This window comes from Phoenix dactylifera, unplaced genomic scaffold, assembly GCF_009389715.1.
Source record: "Phoenix dactylifera cultivar Barhee BC4 unplaced genomic scaffold, palm_55x_up_171113_PBpolish2nd_filt_p 000275F, whole genome shotgun sequence".
Taxonomy (NCBI): Eukaryota; Viridiplantae; Streptophyta; class Magnoliopsida; order Arecales; family Arecaceae; genus Phoenix; species Phoenix dactylifera.
Window position 1 is genome coordinate 468,797 of NW_024067760.1, and position 15,891 is coordinate 484,687.

General features: G+C 37.0%; 1 protein-coding gene across 1 annotated transcript; it reads left to right on the forward strand.

Annotated features, from left to right (window-relative positions):
• The first annotated feature begins 10,710 nt into the window (after window positions 1-10,710).
• On the forward strand, window positions 10,711-13,971 carry LOC103706584 (40S ribosomal protein S25-like). The gene is made up of 4 exons (XM_008790731.4): window positions 10,711-10,859; window positions 10,954-11,028; window positions 11,230-11,364; window positions 13,639-13,971. The coding sequence occupies exons 1-4, from the start codon at window positions 10,857-10,859 to the stop codon at window positions 13,750-13,752; spliced, it is 327 nt and encodes a 108-aa protein (XP_008788953.1). The 5' UTR covers window positions 10,711-10,856; the 3' UTR covers window positions 13,753-13,971.
• The last annotated feature ends 1,920 nt before the right edge of the window (window positions 13,972-15,891 follow it).

The window sequence follows — 15,891 nt, forward strand, 5'->3', positions numbered from 1 at the left end:
GTATTTTTAAGGGCTTGTTTGGCAAGTATCTGCTAGCCAGTAGGATCATCCTGGAAGAAAGCTCGAGGGTTGGAGAGAAGGAAGAAGCAGCAGTAAGCCAGTAATAGGAGAGGCCCGTGAGTCGAGTCACGACCTCTGAAAAAAAAATAACCTAGTGCATGAGGCTTCTACCGTTGCAAAGTTTGTGGAAGGTCAGATATATACATCTTTATTTCCACATAGAGAGCATATTTCATTATTTTGAATCCATAATACCCATATCACAATAGAGCAATCTTATTGTTGCACTAAAGATCTGGCCTCTCGAGACACTTGATCCCCATGGGATGAATAAAAGCACCATGGGATGAAAAAAAAGCACCTCAAAAGAATTTTTTTTTAATCCCATGGTTTTAAATATTTTTAAAATTTAGTAGTAATTTAGATAAATTCCCTGCATCCAAAAATAAAATTTTGGGGCTTTAGAAGCTACATACATTGTAACTAGTATTTAAAGTATCCTTTACTAATTATCTTTATCTCGAAGTTCATCCAAAATTTGAAATGTACCTGGTTGCTTCATCCAGCATCAGTGCCAATTAAACCATACCACAATTTAGCGGCAAGCTAACATGAATTTCGTTTACCGAATGATTAAAAGAGTTAAGATAGTTCCCTCCCAGATAAAAGCTACATAATTGGAGAAGGCTCTAAAAACATTGTCGATCACATGTACACCATTATTTAATGCATGCATGGCTCCAGAGTACGTAGTTTCCTGAGAATCAATGTATTGCAGAAGGTTATTCCATTGTGTGCCTCTCACATGAGAGAGAAGCCACCAAGCAAGTGGAGCCCGTCATAGCAATTAATCCTCAGTATGTTATGCTCCCGTAAATATAAACAAGCCTCCAACGAAGTCCCTGGGGTGGAAACAGATGCAAATATTACAAGAATGTTACATTATATTATGTGTTTATAGGAATAAATAATAATTTTATACATGAAAAATTATGAACCTACAAAATAATTTTTATCAATTTATTTGTTTGGTTTTGCGCATCTTTTTAAATTCAAGCATCTTGTTTGTGGACTTGTTCATTGGCACTCAAGCTTGATATTGTGATTTAAAAATATTGTGATTTCTATATGTCTGATTTCGATGTAAATATGTGTTTGTGCGAAGTTTAAAGTTAAGAGTTATCTATGACTATTGTCCTGGTCATTAGGAATGCTGTTGTTGGCTTTAGTACGAATGCGATATATACATCAAAATATGGAGAGCTTTTGTGCCTTATTTGGTGGGGTTCATTCAATCTTGTGACACAAATCAGGGTATGCTTTATGCCCATATGAGTCTGCGGACCCCAACTAATAACAAGTCAATTTTGCATTTAGATTGAATATATTCTGATCTAACTCCATGCTTGTTATACGAACTCTTAGATACTTATTCTTCCCAAGCTAAAGTAAACTCCAACACTTTGTTAATTACTATTGATGATCTTCTTAGAAAAAAAATATATGTTTTAGTAACAAATTCCTATCTTCACTCTTGATTCTATATATTGGTGTGTTATGAATGTTTATTTACTGTGTTGCTGAGTTTCATGAGTTGCTTATTGTTATAGAATGATATCAGAGATAGGGTTTCTAGTAGCTCCTTTAGATGGATAGATGATCAGTTTTTTGGAAGCTTAGTTGGAAAGAGGTTAGGTTCCTTATTTAGTTTTTCAAAGATTTCTTTCTAGAAATTGTTTAGTCTCTTCAATGTTCAGGATTGAGATTTCTCATGTAGTAATGATTGATTGCTTATATATCAAGGACTTAGCAACTTTAAATATCTTCTCATTTAACTAGTGCTGGGGAATTTGATAGTTTTATAAATATAATATTTATTTAAGTATTTTTGAACTAATGTTGGTTTATAGTTAAGTACTTGATATCTAACTGTGATATCACATTTTGGAATACTACTTTTTTGATTTAGGGTTGCGATAATAGGGGTTTGAGATATGTCGATATATAAATTCTTAGAAGAGTAGGACCAAGGAGTTTTGTAAGCAATCTTCTAATAGACGTCCCTTGGGGGGCTTGCCATCAGTTGGATGGAGGCGCTAGCTTTCTTCTAATAGTGGAAAAATAAGAAAACCTAATTTAAAAGGATTGATAAAGGTATGGAAGGAAACCAGAGAAAGGATAGGAGCTAAGGATACTGCTTAAGAAGGGGGCTACTCCCATAGTAGCGCTGATAGGTCGGGCCTCTATTCGCTACCTTAAAGATATGGGACAAATAGTAAACTACTACATAGATGTTCAAAGCTTGCCCCTCCAGGGATCTGAGAGAGAAAATGTGAATATTCTGGATTCGAGTGCTTCCACAACTTGGGCTATCTAATTAATATGCCTTTGGGGTCTCTCTAGGTATAAATAGTTGAGATTTATCTTTATTCTAAAAACAACCATATTAAGGGCATATCGGGGCATATTTGAGAAAAAATAAAGTGAAACAAAATGAAAATAAGCTACATTATTAGCAAGAGAAGTACATGCAAATAAAATCTGGCATTTATTAGGAAGGAGCATTAATTCAAATGAGATTACATGAGATTTAAAAAAATTATAAAGATTTGAAAGAAAAGAGATAGCAAATCTTTGATTCAATTGGAGGTTGGCTCTCCCTAAATGGGACCCTTGGGGCCTTCTCTTTGTTGAGATCCCATGGAGGCTCATTGCTTGCTTTCTTCTTCAAGAGGCTAGGGTTTATGGGTATTGATAGGTAGATTTCAGCTAGGAGAAGATTGTGAAGGGGTACATTTAGTCTATGAAAGCTCCATCAGAGGTAGATCTAGGATTAAAGCTTATTGATAGAGATCATAGCAACAAGGATTTGGCCAGGTGACAAGCTAAAGAAAGAGAAAAAGAGAAGAGAAAGGTTTTCTAAGCTAAAGAAGAGAATTATCAAAAAGGATCGAATTTTTCTTTGATGGGGTGTTTATATAGAGGAGAAGGCCACAATTTGACGGTTGAGATAAGGCCTTCTAGAATTTTTTCAAGATTGGATGGCTTAGGAGGCCCAAATATCAAAAGATGATAGACTATATGGATCGCACATGGATTATGGCCGATGGAGGAGTAAAATTGATTTTGAAAAGTACAAACCAACCCAAGGGTCATTATTCTTGGTTGATGATATGGCTTGGTTGGTTTACTGAATCAATTTTAAGTATCACAAAAGTGGGTGTGAATTTGGTTGTCAAAAATCTTATCAAGTAGGCTATTTTGGGTCATTAAAATTTTGTAGGCTTAAAGTAGTATGTCGAAGAACATGTGACCAAAACGTTCACTTATTTAGTGGTCATCTAACCAAAAACTAAATTTGGTCAAACAAGCTAATCAATGACATTATTTTAGGCCCAAATTAGTGATTTTAACACACGAACACATAGAACTCAAGCTCAAATTGAGAGAATTGGCTCTAAAAGGTCCAATGATAGTAGGGGTATATCTTGTAAGTTTTATCATAGCCTTACTAAGGTTCAACTAGGTTTGACATGGATTTTTTATGGTATTCTTGGGTATTTTTGATACTAGCTAGGAGCATATAGGTTAGGTTGTTAGTGTTAGCTTAGTCTTGAATTGATTATTTAAGAAGGAAGAAGCTACCAAAATGGAAACTTGGAAATGTCTGTACTTCTAAGATCTTGAACTTAGAAAAAAAAAGATACAAAAAATTACTAGAGATTACACCTAAGCTATTTATGTAAGAAATTTCATATCTGCACTAGGAAACACTAAATTTATGCAAATTTAAGCGAATTTCATTTAGAAACTAAAGATACACCATAGATTTGTGCACTTACATCAAAATTCCACAAAATTGGAAAGAAAGATAAAGATAAAAAGGGAAAGAAGAAGGTATCAGGGCATCCTGGCTTGAATTAGGTCTCTCTTCTTGAGAGAAGACCCCGTAGGGGCCCTCTTTTACTCTTCTTGGTGCTTATTTGGTCCTTAGCATCATTGATCTCACGTTTGATGCCTTTATAGAAAAGAAACTCGATATGGATATCTATGCTAATAAGAAGAGGATTAAAGAAGAGATGACATCATTGATAGGAGCTCTCCTTCTTTTCTCCTCTCTCCTTAACTTTAGATTTAAACCTAAGAGAGAGAACCCCCATTTTGGCTTTAGGTCGAGGGAGGTGCATATTTATAGATTTTTTAGATTTGAATTAATGGTTTAGATTCCAAAGAATTCCTAGGATCCTAAGGATTTGATTGGTTCATGTGTCATTACGTAATAGACCAAGGGGTGGCGCCATGCATCATGCCCATGAAGGGCTTCGATCAAAGGAGAGAAAATACAAAGTCCTCCTATGGTTGAAGTATTGAGACGCAGAAGCTAGCGCAGTGAGTCAGTGCATTTAAGTAACCAAAAATTAGTATTCTAGCTAAGTAGCCGATTTTATAGGTTAGTTTAAATAGATTATGGACTCCAATTCTAATAAAATTTTAAAGGATGGAAATAGGTATGTCAAACAAGGGGTTGACCAAATTTGACCATATTTAACTAGGACTCAAAATTGGTCAAAACAAGTGCAAAGTATAACAAAAAAATGCATAAAGAAAGCTAAAAACTGATCTCATAAACTAATTGAGAAAAAGTGGTGACACATAATTGGACTCTAATGGACTTAATAGGCCTAGGAATTAAAAGGGGTAAGGAAGATAATTGTAGAAGCTTGGCGATACATAGGTTGCTTCTCCTTTCTATCTAGAGAGAGAGAGAGAGATAAGAGAAGAGTGACAAGTCTTATGGCTAGGCGTAAATATGCAGGTGTGCCACGACATTGGATTAGCTAGACGAGGTAAGATAAGGTATAGTTGGGGCTATGATCAAAATACTACTACCACCCCTATTGCTGGTAAATTAGAGTCCTACTGGTAAACTAAAAGCAGAAAATCTAAAAATATAGAGAAATGCATGGATAAATTAAACATACACTGGTTTCATTGATCGACACTCAGTTTTCTATACTAGAAGAAGTGCTAAATGGTTGGGTAACTCTCCACTTTCAGTATAAACAGCCCATGTCTTACCTTCACTCTTGACATTTCTAGTAATAGACGCCAATTGTCCTCTACCATCTACTTTTGTTATAATGGCCAGTTCTTGTGTTGTCTGTCTGATTGATATCCTCACTCAATCGATGTCAAATCTTGCAACTAGTCTTCATTCGGCCTACCCTCATAATGATTCACCTTTGTCATCTCTTATTGTTCAGCCTGTAGCATGATTCTCATTTAGAGGTATCTTCAAACTGATTCAGTCAACTCTTCCTACACAACATTTGTTTGCTTCTACCTTTTAATTATCTTTCGTTTTCACCAGCACTTTGGGTGATTGCACAAACTATAAGTCCTGGCTCCAAACTTAAAATCCCTTTACAAATTCTATTATAGAGCCGCCATATGTATGGTGAATCCTAGGTGATAGGATGTGGGGTAAACGATGGCACTTTATGCCTATCAATCGTCAATTAAGAAGGTTATGGGACACACTGAACATCACATCCATTACAGTAAGTACGAGGCTTAAGGGTTTGAAAGATTTATGCTCTTTACGGTACTCATGCTTCTAGAGATATTCTTTAATCGCCAACCAATATATCTTCTCGACCTTCAAGGATTGTCTATGTGTTGTAACATGATGATTCCCTCTCTAATTAAATCACTTCCTGAGGTATCATGATTGATTGGAATCCTTTTAGAATATGATTTTGTACGATGCAGGGGTTTTTAAAGGACCTAGAAGGATTGTCTTCCACTATCGATTCTAGTTGCTTTTGCTCTCTCAGACCTCTTCATTTTTTTTCAAGCTCCTATGCCCATGTTCTTGCTTTGCAACAAATTGAGCCAAGATCTTGATTTCCTCCATGCTTTTACCCATGAGAAGCAGGAGCAACTCGAGCACTCTAGGGTTCTGCAGCCTGTAGACCATCAGGTGCTTATTCAAAAATCATCAGCTATAGCCCACCCGATGGGACCTTTGGAACCAGTGGTTTGACCATGTTTTCTAGCAGAAACCATCTATTTAAAAAAAGAACAATCTTTCAGATATTTTGGCTTTTTCATATTTTTCTCCTGCAACCAACAAACCTTTACTTCTTGTAGTCTTATATTGTTGGTCTCCTTTAATTAATACTTTTCATCTAAATCACGGCTTGACCAACCTGAGCCTGTTTGACTTGGATAATCTTTTTAAGCTTAGATCAAACTGGCAAACTTTTCAATACCAGTTTGTCAAATCGCACCCATATTGACATCCCTAAAAATGATTTCGGCCTACCTCTAAATAAATCAGCTAGCTATAATTTCTATTTGAAACCTTTCACCATCATACCGGATCAATCTCATATCAAAAATATATTGCCATCCTTCTGGTTTGGGTCAGTAAATTCTTGCTATATTCTCGATTAGTCTAGGTGGTCAAAGCATACCTCAGGTTGGCTGCAGTCCTAGCTGAAGACTGTCCAATAGCTTTGTCTTTGTTAACCTATCTTGATCAGAACATTAGAGAGATCACCCTTGGCAATTGAGGATGTTGAGGTTCTCTTTGAATACTTTAGATTTGACTATATATCTATTTTTCAGAGATTTGTCATCTATAACTGATGAGCCCGACACCATTTTTATCGATTATTATTATGCTCATCTGAAGGGTCCATCCCTCTCTTTCAGAGAATATTTAAGGTTTTTTTATGAAGGCCCCTTTTGTAGAGGCATAATTCTTCAGTTTTTTTTCTTCATTCTCTAAAACCTGCCTGGCTAGTATTCCCATAGGCTAATATATCCCTAGCAAAAACTGAAGCTGTGGACTTCTCTGGAGGGACTTCCTAGTTCTTGGAGATCTTCACAAAAGCTCAATATAAATTGACTAGTAAATAATAAGTGCATGGTTGAGTATTATGCTCTTAATTTCCTTGCTTGTTAGTTTGGTTTGTTCAAGGTATCCCTTGTTTGCCCTCTATTTTCTAAATACTTCACTTTCTAATTGGTTAGTTATTTTCGAGCCACATTAGATTACTTTAGTGAACTTCTTTTATGAGCAATTATGCTTGGACTACAATTTTGCCCCTCTTGACCTTTGGCTCACCATGACCAGAGAGTTCATAAGTTAGTGGAATGCTCATATTGCTAGCATTCCTTGTGAGAGCACCACCACCATCTTTGATCATATCAATGTTGGCTTATCTCTCGGCTCCACAATTGATGTTTCTTCTGGTTCTCAGTTGGCCGACAATAAATATCTACCATCTTTGAGCAAGACTTTGGTCCTAGTCAAGGGCAAAGGTATCTATATTCTTCAGGCTGAAAGAAGATGACTCATTTAAATTCATAGTTGTAATTATATCGCTTTAAATTTGCAGCTCCACTGATAGCTCCTCCAGTTTGGCTAGTATTGACAAAGGCTAAAGTTTCCATCCTAAAAGGGATAAAGGTAGTGGTTTACAAGCCCAAGCCTGCTCCCATTCCTCCACTTCGACAAAATGGTAGAGTGAGATGTCCTGCAAAAACAAGCAGGGCTACATCTTCCAAGTCCACCATAGTATTGGACATTAGTGAGGACTCGGAAGATGATTCACTTAATGATGTAGTAGATGTTGTATCCGTGCCACAGGCCGAGGGCCTCGAAGATCTGACCAAGTTAGCTTTCTCTTCTCTCTCTCCCTACTTTGATAGTCCTCAAGAGCCTCAAGCACCAAGGAATCCTTCAGTCCCTGCTTCTGATACAATGGCTGAGATTCTCTGTACCTAAGAGTCTGATCCCTTGTTCACTCCAACTATGTCTTTAAAAGCACCACTCTCTAGCTCCTCGACTACTAGCCATGAGGTATTATTTATCTACTTATGATATCTTTCTATTTACTAACTTGAACCCTTTTGCAGGGTCTTCTCAACCTTTCCATCTTCTATTCTTTAGCTAGTACTAGAGCTAGATTGTTAGCCCAATCAACTTATGGTTGTATCAGCTATTCATCCACTCTTGATACTGCTACGGAGGAAAGGGTGACAAAGAACTCATCACAGTACATTCTCACCATCCCATTTGATGAGCTTGTCTCCTTAAAGGATGTGGCTGAGTTTTTGGATGAATATTAGCTCTATAGCACTCGTCATACCTTTCAATGAACCAAATTGCCGATTCCATGTTTACTAACCAACATCTCTCACGTCTATCGTCCGTCGACAGACCTAGCTAAGGAGGTAGACACATTGACATCCCATTCAAATAAGCTGGAGATCAAAATTATTTCCTTAGAACAAGAGATTAAATCCACTCTAGATGCATATACATTGGTTCAGGACAAGCTTCATGCAAGAAAGGACCTAGTTGCATCCCTAGAAGTGCAGCTGATCGAGGTTCGTTAGGAAGTACCACTTTTAGAGGATGAACAAGCGCCTCTGAAGCATGACAACAAGAATATTATTTTGTACTTTATTTTATTCCCGCTTTCTGACCAAACTTTAACTCAATCTTTCAGCGGATCTTTTCATAGCATTGCCGTCCATATTATACTTAGTTGGCATAAGGATCCTTAACCATTTGAATGATTGAGCTCCATAGCATACCAAGTCTCCAAAAATTGTTGCATTGATAATTCCCTACGGCATATGGCTTCAATGTGCACACTATCGAAGTACGACACGATAGCTTCCATTGACATGATTGACCTTCAGCCTCATGGTGAAGAAAATTGGTACCATAGGGTGGCTGGCTTCATTGATCGAAGTATGTATACATTCCTCAGTTTGATATGATTCCTTATACATAGTTTTTCTATCTCGGTTTGAGAGTCTTGAGAACTCCACCAGATAATCTTCAACCTCTTTTTCTTGGTCGGCTAAAACTGGGTAGTCAAGCTTCTTGAGGACCTTGATATTTTGTTATGAAAATTGATAGGTCAATTTACTTTCCTCAATGGCTTGATTGGCCAAGTTTACCACTGTATGCATCGTAGCACGATGTTGCTGGCAACTTTGATCTTCAACAATAGAATCAAGCCTCTTAGCTTGTTCTATTAGCAACTTTAGAGCTATTTTGTTTTGCTTTGCAAGTGGCTTTAGCACTGTAGCTACTTAGCATAAAAATATCTTCAACGGACCACACCAGCTCTCCTCCAGGTAGGATTGGAGTTGTATGGAAATACAACATCAACTAGTGATAATATCCCACTGAGCATCCCAAAAGGAACTTGTTTGCTTCTCCTTTCTATCCGAAGAGAGAGACAAGAGAAAGATGATAAGTCCTGTGGTTAGGAACACATGTGTGGGTGTCCCACTGATATTAGATTAACTGAAAATGAGATAATTAAAGGATGATGATAAAATTAGCATAAGTCCAGTTGCTTGGACCTTTAAGGGCTTACTACCAATCACACTGCCCGTTTGGAAGAAAGATAGGGCAAGATAGAGTGTAGCTAGAGCTATAATCAAAGTATTTCTCTACTACTCCTATTGCTAGTAAATTAGAGTCCAAGTGGTAAACTAAGAGCGAGAATTCTAAAGATAGAGATAAATGTAAGGAAATTAAAGATAAACTTATTTCATCAATCGGCCAAAAAGTCCTTTGTTTAAGTTACATCCACTTATTTATACTAGAACATAAGCTAAATTGTATGGTAACAGCCCACTTTCAGCAACAACAGCCCACATCCGACCTCGACTCCTGCTAGTACTAGTAATTGATGCGAATTGTCCTCCACCACCCATTTCTGTCATGATGGCTATATTCTGTGTTGTCTATCAGATTGATAGCCACACTCAATCGGTCTCTAATCTCACAATTGGTCTTCATTCAGCCTACCTTTATAATGATTCATCTTAGTCGGCTCTCTTTGTTTGGCCTATAGCATGATCCTTATGCAAAGATACCTTCAAACTCATTCCCTACATTACATTTGTTTGCTTCCATCAATCGTCCTTCACTTTTACCAACATTTTGGGCGACCGCCCAAACCTTATGTCTTTACTCAAAATTCGGAATCCTTTTTCAAATCCTATTTAAGAGCTGCCATATGTACGGTGATTTTTGGGTGTCAGAATGTGGTATAAACAAAAGAAAAATACTTGTTTCGTAAAAATAGGAATGATTGAATGAACAAGCGCTAAAAAAGTTGAGCCTGGAACCCACAAGATTTAATTATTATTTCCTATGTTCCTCTATATTTGGACCATTACCACACTGATTTAGGAATTTATAATCCATCCTAATAGTGAAAAGCTGCCATAAAAATTATTCAAATAAATTGCTAGGTATAAAATCCATTATGTATCTTTTATCTAAGAAACTTCATGCATCACTCTTGCCTCTGTAATAATTACATCAAATTCACCCCATGTCTCCATATTACAACTTTCCACAAATCTTACAAGTTCAACTAACAATAATTCATACATAAGATGTATTGGACTCACAACTTTGAAGAGGAGCAAGGTGCCAACAATGGAGCCAAATTTAATAGATACAATTACATTATCTATGTATGAATAAACTTATATTTGCCTCATCAAAAGAATCTCACAATAATCTAACGCTAAATTAATGGAGCTAGTTAAGTCTAAGACGGTTGTCGCATTTTTTTTACCAAACAGCTTCGACCGTTGAAACCCATGGGTTTAACGGTCCAGATCTTTTTTTCCTCATCTTGTTACTCGATCTGGCGGCCGACGTTAGCAAAACCCGAACCCTAACTCTCGAAACAATATCGAGCTCTTGGCCGAGTAATTTTTTTCTCCAGAGTCGCCGGCTTCCCTTCTTCCCGAGGCCTCAAATCCCGAAACCTGAGTTGTAGGACTCACCCTTCCACCGCGAGATGGTAATCTACGGATCTCTACTTCAATGGCGTCTCTTTTAATCTTCTCCTTTTGATTTCCCGTTCGCTGATCTCTTCTCTGTTCTCTCTCTCGCAGGCGCCGAAGAAGGACAAGGGCCCGCCGCCGTCCTCGAAGCCCGCCAAGTCCGGCGGAGGAAAACAGAAGAAGAAGGTAAGCTCAATCTAGTTAGGGTTTCTGGGGATTTTTTTGATGATTCATGGCAGTTTTGGATCTGTTCTTGGGATCTTGTTCGTGAAAAATTGTTTTCCTTTTGGATTGTCGTTTCGATTTGTTTTTTTCGAATGAAAGGTCGAGTTTTGTCTCTGTAGCTGCAGATCTGGGTCTAACAAGTTGTTAGGGTTTTGAATGTAGAAATGGAGCAAGGGAAAGCAGAAGGAGAAGGTGAACAACGCGGTTCTCTTCGATCAGGCGAGCTACGATAAGATGCTCTCTGAGGTGCCCAAGTACAAGCAGATCACTCCCTCGGTGTTGTCTGAGAGATTGAGGGTATCTATCCCCTTCAACCTCCTTCTTTTTATCTTTCATTCCTTTTAGATGTTTTATATTTTCGTTAATTAATTTATTTTTTCGTGAAGCTGAATCGCCTATACTTGATCTAGTGTAGTTAGTTCTCATCTTGTTGACTGTAGGTTTGTTGTGAATTCTTGGAATGGTCACTTAATACTAGCGATTAGCTTATAGGGAAAAAGTATAATCAGTGACTTGATTATTATATTTTGCTAGACTTATTGTGCCTTAACATTTTGGGCCTTTACGCTAATGAGCATGGTAAGTTATGAACTATATGGAGGGGTCATTGTTGTTACTTAGTGTTGTAGTTGAGGGATGACTGCTTAGAACACAAGTTGGATATCCTTTTCACTAATTTTACGGTTTGTGATTTATGGAGTATCTGCATTATCTAGGGATGCCTGTTTGCCAAAATGATGGGCATAACCCGTAGGAGATGCAGCGTGTTCTCTTGAGGCAAGTTCTTAGAAGTATCATTTTTCTTTCCTTCTGTTATCTCTAATATCTTACTATATTCAGTAGGAACTCCTGAGCATCTGTTGTTGGTTCAATGGTCTTATGTGATGGTATGCGAGGAAAGATAAGGATTAAGTAAGAGAAAAACTGCCCAACTGATAATTGCGGAAGAGTTTGCAGAAAAGAAAAGTACTGACAAAAATTTAACTTAAATGAGCTTTTCATGGGCATCGTATGTGCTATGTACTAGTTACGTAGAAGAAGAAGCTCCTCATGCTGGTTTCTATATAAACTTATGCTAGTAATTCCTGCATGTAAAGTGTGCTATTCGGTGTTTAATTCTTCAAATTCTTGTTGATGGGTTTTTGATGCTATTCAGAAGAGTGGTGGTAAAATGGTTATTTGCTGGCTTGAGTGTTGTGATGATGTGCAGATGAATGATTTTTTTTAACAAACTGTTGCAATAATGTTTAAAAAAAGGATAATAATCACAGAGATTCACGGCTAGTATATATCAGGGAGGTTGGTACCAGGGTTATTCTTGCTGGTTCAGTTGATAGGAAGTTTTGAAAAGGGGAAAACTTTCACATGTAATTTTATGCTTGCATGATTTAGATTTGGATTTTTTTAACTAACATGGAACATAAGATAGAAAAAACTTGAAAAAAGCAAGCAACATACTCCTTTTTGCAATCTGGTTGAGGATTGTTTTTGTTCTTGTATCCATGTTAAGAGCACTGATATGATTTTCTTGGTTGGTCAACTTCCATTTTGTTAAGACATTCATAGACTTTTATTTCTTAGTCTCTTAGCAGCAGGAAGCTTCTATCTAGGGCAAGGTACCTACTTCAAAACTCCCTGAAAAACTCAAACCTGCACATGCTCCCTTTGTGCTTCCTTACTCAGAATGCTTTAAGAATATCCATTTCCTTGTAGCTGTACTGGTTCCCGCTCTCACACTTGCTCCCAATTTTGGCTACTAGGCTTAATATTCAACCCCTCTTCTCCTCTCTCCCACTATGTGAACTTTTTTCTCGCCCATTGTTCCATTCTGTAATTATATGGCTCCTCTCTTCTGCGATTTTCTTATGAATAATTGGATCTCCGCCTCCCTCATCATTTCACATGAGCTCTCTCTCTTCCATTATCTAATTGTGTATTTGGTGTTTCTTTTTCTCTCTCTTATGCTCTCAATCATGTGATATGTATTTTGTATCTCCTTCCCATTTTCTGATTATGTGCACGGTCAGATAGTTGTCTCATATAAGCTCGCATGGAATGTGTGCTTGTGTGAATGCTGTGGTGTCTGAATGCCTAATTTCATTAAAATCTTATGACACTGGCAAGCTTCAGGTGATCATGTTATTCGTGCTAAATTCTTAATTTTATATGAATCTATTGTGGGACCATGAAGATTAAATTATGGTTGTCTTTTACATGTCATGCTATATGGTGTTGGTTTCAATTTATGATCTTTATGATATAACATTATCTTTGATCACACTTATTTTCTCCATGCAGCAATAACCTGAATTATTCTATGCTCAGTTATGATAGACCACCTTTTACTGGTATTATTCATTCATTGTATATTCATGGCCACCTTGTTGATTGTATCACCAACACCATATGGCATTCATTGCAGAAATAATAAATTTATCTTCTCATGAATTTCTGTTTTACTTTTGGGATATTTTATACTGATTGTTTAACTAATGCAATTCCCTGAGTAGAATTTTTCTTCAGTACTGGTGTTTATGTATTTATTCTAAGATTCTCATTGTTCTTTTCCAGATCAATGGATCACTGGCCCGAAGGGCTATCAAGGATTTAATGGCCAGGGGTTCCATCAGGATGGTATCAGCACATGCCAGTCAGCAGATCTACACTAGAGCAACCAATACCTAGAGGGGTTTCCCTTATGTTAGTTTTCTAGGATGAGTACTTTCATGTTCCCTTGGGCCGGTTTCTGGTTTCTTTTTCCTGGCGAAGAGTGACTTGATTTTGTGATGCTTCCAAGAGAGTACAAAGTTTATTTGTTATGGGATCAAATTTTGTTATTAGTTACTCACCTTTAATTAAGATGCTGTCGGTAGTTGAACATCACTTTTTAATTTGTTCTGATAATTTGGCTGGTGTTTCTTTTTAAGACGTTAAGTAGATTGAGATACAGAAATGATGTAGCGTTTGTTCAGATATACACGATCTACAGCAGTTATTGGCTCAGATCTAATCGAATCTGATCCATATATCAATCATTGCACGGCATAAAACAATCGGCTTCAAGGCTAATTGCTGATCTGTTGTTTAGAGATTCTACTAGTTCACCTCTAATTTGGAAATCTGACAGCAGTAAATCTGTTGGATTTTAACATACCCAGAGAACAGTTTGTTCCTGTAAACAGTGGAAAATAGAGATGATTTAGACAATAAAAGGTTGATGCGAAGAGAAGATTGCAGAGTAAGTTCGAAATGTTGGCATACAAATTTCGCAGGTCACCACTCTCAGCCCCAGCAGTTGGCATTATCTACCTATATGAAATCCAATCAATTATTAATTCTATCACAATTAGGACACTTGCAGAAGCCTGTTGAAGTTGTACATCTTTGCAATCAAATGTTCTATCAAGAGCCTCTTAGCTCATGGTAATGAAGTTGGACATGAACATGCTGTGTATTACTTAAGCATGATGTTGATAGAGACCAAGCGGCGATATGCACCAATCAAGAAACTTTGTTTAGCCTTGTATTAATATTAATACTCTTCATGTTCCTATCTATGTGATTTGCACCACTGATGTAATCAAATATGTGTTAACTAGGCCAATCATATATGGAAGGATCGGCAAATAAATAATCACTTTATCTGAGTTTGCTTCGTAGTATCTTCCTCAAACAGCCATAAAGTGCCAGGCTCTGCCGATTCTCTAGATGATCATCCATGCATAGCCATTGATGAATAGATCGTATGACACATGGAGATTGGAGGGATCGACCTACTCCCTTGGAAGTTATTATTCGATGGCTCAAAGACTGAAAAAGCTATTGGAGTGGGGATTGTCATTAAATCTCCTACTAGAAAGAGGACAACTTTTTCTTTCTACTTGGGTTCCTCCTACTCAAATAATCAGGCTTACTATTACAAAGCATTAATACTCAGCCTAGAAATACTACTATACATGTGAGTTACAATAGTTGAAGTTGAGGGTGACTCTCAAGTAAATAGCTCTGTGAAGAGTATAAATATGGTAGGATCTCATGCGATACTATATGATAGCTACAAAGCTAATTGAGAGTTTTGCTAAAGTGGCTAAAGTTTATTCCCTGAACTGAGAACCAAGAAGTTAATGAATTGGCATAGATAGCTTTGGGAGTTAAGATGCCTGAAGATTTCTATGCTAAATTTATTACTATGGAGAAAAGACTTCTGCCTTCCAAATTTGAAAAATAAACTTGTTGACCTTAAGAGATTGATTTTAATGATAATAAAATATTTGAGAAGTTACCAATACGCTTGAACTGACTTAGAATAGAAAAGTGAACATGTAGGAAGCTCTATGAGGAACCGTCTCCTACAATGCAGGAGTTTACCCCTTAAAAATTAAAAGAAATAGTGCATTTATTCCCCCTCATACAAGAAAGACCAACAACAGGAAAATCCCAATCTACAATGGTGTAGATAGGTTGGTGAACCTATAGGAAAGCTGAACTATAATATGAACTCACAATTGCCTTCTTAAAAGGAAATGGGCTTGACTAGCAATGATGTCATATGATCTCTTATTTTGGTTGAAGAGTACATGTTACTTTTTGACTTTTTTTGGATGTATTCACACTAGAAGTGTATGAATTATCTATTGTAGCCAAAAAGAAAAGTACGTGTATGAATCAAATTTCTGTACATGGTTTCTATCGTTTGTGCAATGTTGACGATTGGTGTGATCAAAGATTTTGGCATGGCAGTCCTATTAAGACACTCCTCGTTTAGAATTTTCCATTCTTCTTCAATCATTCCTAATAGCTTCTCACATGCCTCCAGCATTGAAG